Source organism: Trachymyrmex septentrionalis, unplaced genomic scaffold, assembly GCF_001594115.1.
Source record: "Trachymyrmex septentrionalis isolate Tsep2-gDNA-1 unplaced genomic scaffold, Tsep1.0 scaffold15, whole genome shotgun sequence".
NCBI classification, from domain to species: Eukaryota; Metazoa; Arthropoda; class Insecta; order Hymenoptera; family Formicidae; genus Trachymyrmex; species Trachymyrmex septentrionalis.
Window position 1 is genome coordinate 773,363 of NW_017304653.1, and position 4,430 is coordinate 777,792.

At 32.8% G+C, this 4,430-nt stretch overlaps 1 protein-coding gene across 2 annotated transcripts in view; it reads left to right on the forward strand.

The window, feature by feature from the left end:
* Window positions 1–4,430, forward strand: part of LOC108745843 (discoidin domain-containing receptor 2) — a 189,924-nt gene that overhangs the window by 125,124 nt on the left and 60,370 nt on the right. For both annotated transcript variants that reach the window (XM_018482240.1, XM_018482239.1), the window contains exon 5: window positions 3,287–3,518. In XM_018482240.1, the coding sequence (XP_018337742.1) occupies window positions 3,287–3,518 (232 nt within the window). The remainder of the gene's footprint in view (window positions 1–3,286; window positions 3,519–4,430) is intronic.

Sequence of the window (4,430 nt, forward strand, 5' to 3'; positions counted from 1 at the left end):
TGCAGAACTTATAGTGAGGATCTAGTGTTATTAATAGTTCCAATATTATTACATTTTATTTGACATTTTATAGTTTAACTAGATATATAAAGGTTCGGTGTGTTATATTTATAATATCGAGTATTATATTTTTTATATAGATGGAATAATTTATTTTCTGAAAAAAATGACTATTATAACATTGTTAACTTTAATTAGTTTAAACTAAAATTGATGGTACAATATATTCATCATATTTCTAGTTGCCTTCCTTAAATTGTAAAAGTTGCAATAAGCTATTTTAATCATATAGGTGACGTTTAATGATCCAAATTAATTATTGCGAGACAATAAACCGTGAATTATAATCGCAAAATTTTCCAATATTCCTAGCAAACTCGTTACCTAACATTATCAATGTTCACAAAAACCTCTTTTCATGAGAGATTTTTGATTAAATACTTTCTCTAAGTAATGCATTCTGAACATATGTTTACGTTTAATAACGGGCAGTCTTACATTTCTACGCTATGGATCCTTCAGGTTCGAAGAAGACACGTAAGGGAATTTTTACGATTCCCGGTACGTCTCTTTCTTTTATTTTTATGTCTAACTTACGGGACATCTGGAAACGTTGATGGTGCAATTAACGGGCGGAAGTACTGCAACATGGTCAATATTGTACCTTGGTATTACTACCAAAAGTCACTTCTCGAAATGAAAGAACGAAATAACGAAAACGATCTTTATTACAAAACCTCTGAAATAATTTATATATTTTTAAATTTTCAAATATTTTCAATAAAACAGAATTTGATAAAATTTTTGTAGTTATTGTAGATATTAATAATAATGAAATACGATAATAATAAAATATATTAATATCTAAAATTAACGAAATTCAGCTTATTTTATCTCAGAAATTGAATCACATTTGATTTGAATTTTATCATGAATTGAGATAAATAGAATGCCGACCACGAATAAACGTGAAGAGAGGAGAAAACGATTATTATCGATGTGTAACCAGGCAGATAACGATAAATAGAAATTTCGATAAATCAACCGTGATTCAGAGCAAATGACTTACGCATTGTATTGTAAAACAATCCGCTCTATTTAATTGTACGTATGCATTTATGACAATCAGCACTGTTGTCGAAATTCTCAATTTCTACATCCCTTTTATCTTTATCACAATCTCGTTCACAATTGCGAATGGACGTCAAATAAATATCGTCTTCTTCGTGAAATTGGTTGCGAGAACACCACAGCAATATATATATATATATATATATATATAGTGACTTTATTTAAACGAAACCCCATGTTCATCGAGCCGCATAACTACGGATTGCGATGGATTGCTAAGCAAGGTTACGGAGAGCCTTGCTGAAGCCAGGACATTGTTAACAGTATTGCTGCCTAATTAACCGCAAACGCTTTCAGTGGATTTCGCTTGGTCTATTGTTTACATGCGGGCATACCGCCTATATGTATTGCAGTCCTCCATGACTGAACCAGCTGAAATATTTCCATGGAGATTCTCTCTCCCTTTGTGACACAACCGTGTACATAGATATATGTATTTCAATAGATTTCCAGGATGTATGCTTGTGACAAGCTCGTGTCGGAAATAACACCTGATAATAACGCATCGGTCTCTTATAAACTTTGTCATCATACGCGCGGAGTTTCGTTTTAAGATTTAATTAGCGAGCCGATACGCCTCACGAAATTCTTTACGAAAGATATATTTCCGGAATTTAATTTAGCGGATTTATTGTCAGAGCAACTAGCTTTGAAAATTCAGAGAATTGGGAATTAAGGTGCTTGGCAGAATACACTTTACGCTTCCGACAACTCCTGCGTATTCCACAGATTATGTTGCAAATTTAATAATCGAAACCACTTTTAATGTTTATTTTTTGTCCGATTTTATTATGTGAAGTAAGATTATCAATTTGCATACAGAATCTTGTAGCATACATACTCTCTAAATCTGAATCAGTGGATAATCACTGATATCAGTGCAAAGTATGCCACTGGTAATCAGTGACTGAAATGTGTGGAGATCCCTAATCTAGCTAATCTTTATTATGTGATCTAACTAATTTTGTTTTAGTGAATAAATTCAATATAGTATTGGAAGATATGGTATTGAAATTAATGTACAAATACCAGTATTGTAGTTATATAATGCTCAAACATTTTTCCTTTCTTAGTTGAGTTTTACTGATTACCCAGTGCCAAGTATGCCACTGGGTAATTAGTGATTATCCATTGATTCAGATTTAGAGAGTAAGTATGATACGCGTAAGTATGCCACATGAGTGGAAACAACACAGAAGGTCTCTCAAGGTGTAATTTAATTTGCAGAAATATATTTGGGAAAATATTGATTATTTATCTATAGAATAACTACTTGCAGATTTGTTTACTTTGGTTATTAATTCTACTTGAATCGATAAAGTTTAAATATATATTTCTATATATATTTATATACTTTTTCTATATACTATATATATATATTGAATATTCTTAATAAATTCTTTTTTTAAATCTCATCTTCTAAACATATCTCAAAATAAACTATTATATTATAAATAACACAAAGTTTCAATTGAAAATCGAAATTGATATGGAGTTATAACTATAGATTCTTTATTGTAATTTTTAATGCTTTATCTTTTCTTAAAATTGTACATAAATTTATTATGATTATAATTTCTCTTGCCAGAATCTATTAACCACCAGTCTCTTCCCTACTCCCTTCCGCGAGCTCCAACAGCCCTGAAAAAATTACTTCCATTTTCTTCTGTCCACAAGAAACTGCTATCGCGATAAAAGCTTCGTTGCAAAATAAGTTATTCATAATCAATACCGCGTGAACCTCGACGAGGTAGCGTGCTCAGATTCAAAGATCGCCCGTAAATCAATCGCCGCGTCATTAATTTACACGCAGGCGGCTGTTGATCTTGAAAAGAAACTAGGACGGAAAATTCATTAATTATGTCATCCACGTAATAAATCCACGATAATCGAGATGTATACCTATGTATTGTATATACATATGTATATCTTCCATTTGGATATCACTTTTATTACTTTCTTTTCGATGCGTACAAGGTAGTTACCACGACTCAAAAAATGCGACTAGGAAAGCATAACGAGAACGCGCACGTGCGTTTGTCACGCAAGCATATATACGTCGCTACGTGTGCGTTATTATTCGCGTGTCTTCACGCGACGTACTTTCTTCAAGAGCATTCGTAATAACTCCTGATATAATACCTCGGTTTCTCAGGCTGCGACAAGACAGGGGTGGCGGTGCTTGGTGCCCGAGAAATATGGTAACCAAGGAAGGCAAGGAGTACTTGGAGGTGAACCTGCATACTCCGCGTTTACTGACGTCTACCAAAACGCAGGGCAGATTCGGCAATGGCAACGGGGTCGAGTACACCGAGGAGTACTTTGTCGAGTATTGGCGGCCAGGGTTCAACAAGTGGGTGCGATGGAGGAATCGACGTGGCATAGAGGTAGGTACCGTCTGGCTAGGTCATCGATCGAATCGCGCCCGAGATTTCTTTCTCGGATACTGTAAGCTTGAATTGACTGCACGTCTGCAGATATTAGATAATTTCCCAAATTTCTTCATCGATATTTACATACGAATATTTAAGTTCACTTAGTGAATATATACTTTTATCGAATAAAGCTAAAAATGAATTTGCCAATGAAATAAATATTGTATAATTTTTAATATAATATTACGCTAATTTTTAATTTGTAAAATTAACTGTTATATTATTACATTCACTTTATATGTTACTACAAATTATTACTACAAATATATATATGTATATATACACATAATAAAAATATGTATATATTTTGAGTAATTTACATATAAAAATCTTCGAAGAGAAATTGTTCTCTCTTTTTTTCTTTCTTCCTCTTCTGCATTTTTACTTTCGCGAAATGACTACATTTTCATTTTACACAACAAGATACGATATTGTAATTTATTTCGATGCACGATACTGTAAAAAAATTATCAGACTTTTCAATTGAATTTCATTTTAAGTTTGTGGTGGTATGCCAAAATTCAATTCTTTTCGACGCCTCGCGTGGGTTTTATGCAGGCGTTATACAGTTGGAATTGAAGATGAAATATTGGAAAATCCTACAACGAAATTTATTTTCTGCCAATAAATCTCGTCATTTCGTGTCACATTGTAAAGACGGATTGCTCGATATAGCGTTCAATGCAGCTTGCGCTGTGCTAATCTTACGTATATATCATTGTACTAATCTCCATTTGCCATCACGAATACATGTGACGCTCTTTTAGTTATAATGGAATATCTGCCGACTCGCTTATAATTACTACATAGCTAAATATTAATGTCCCTAGTTTATATATATATATAGATATATATACTAGAGAC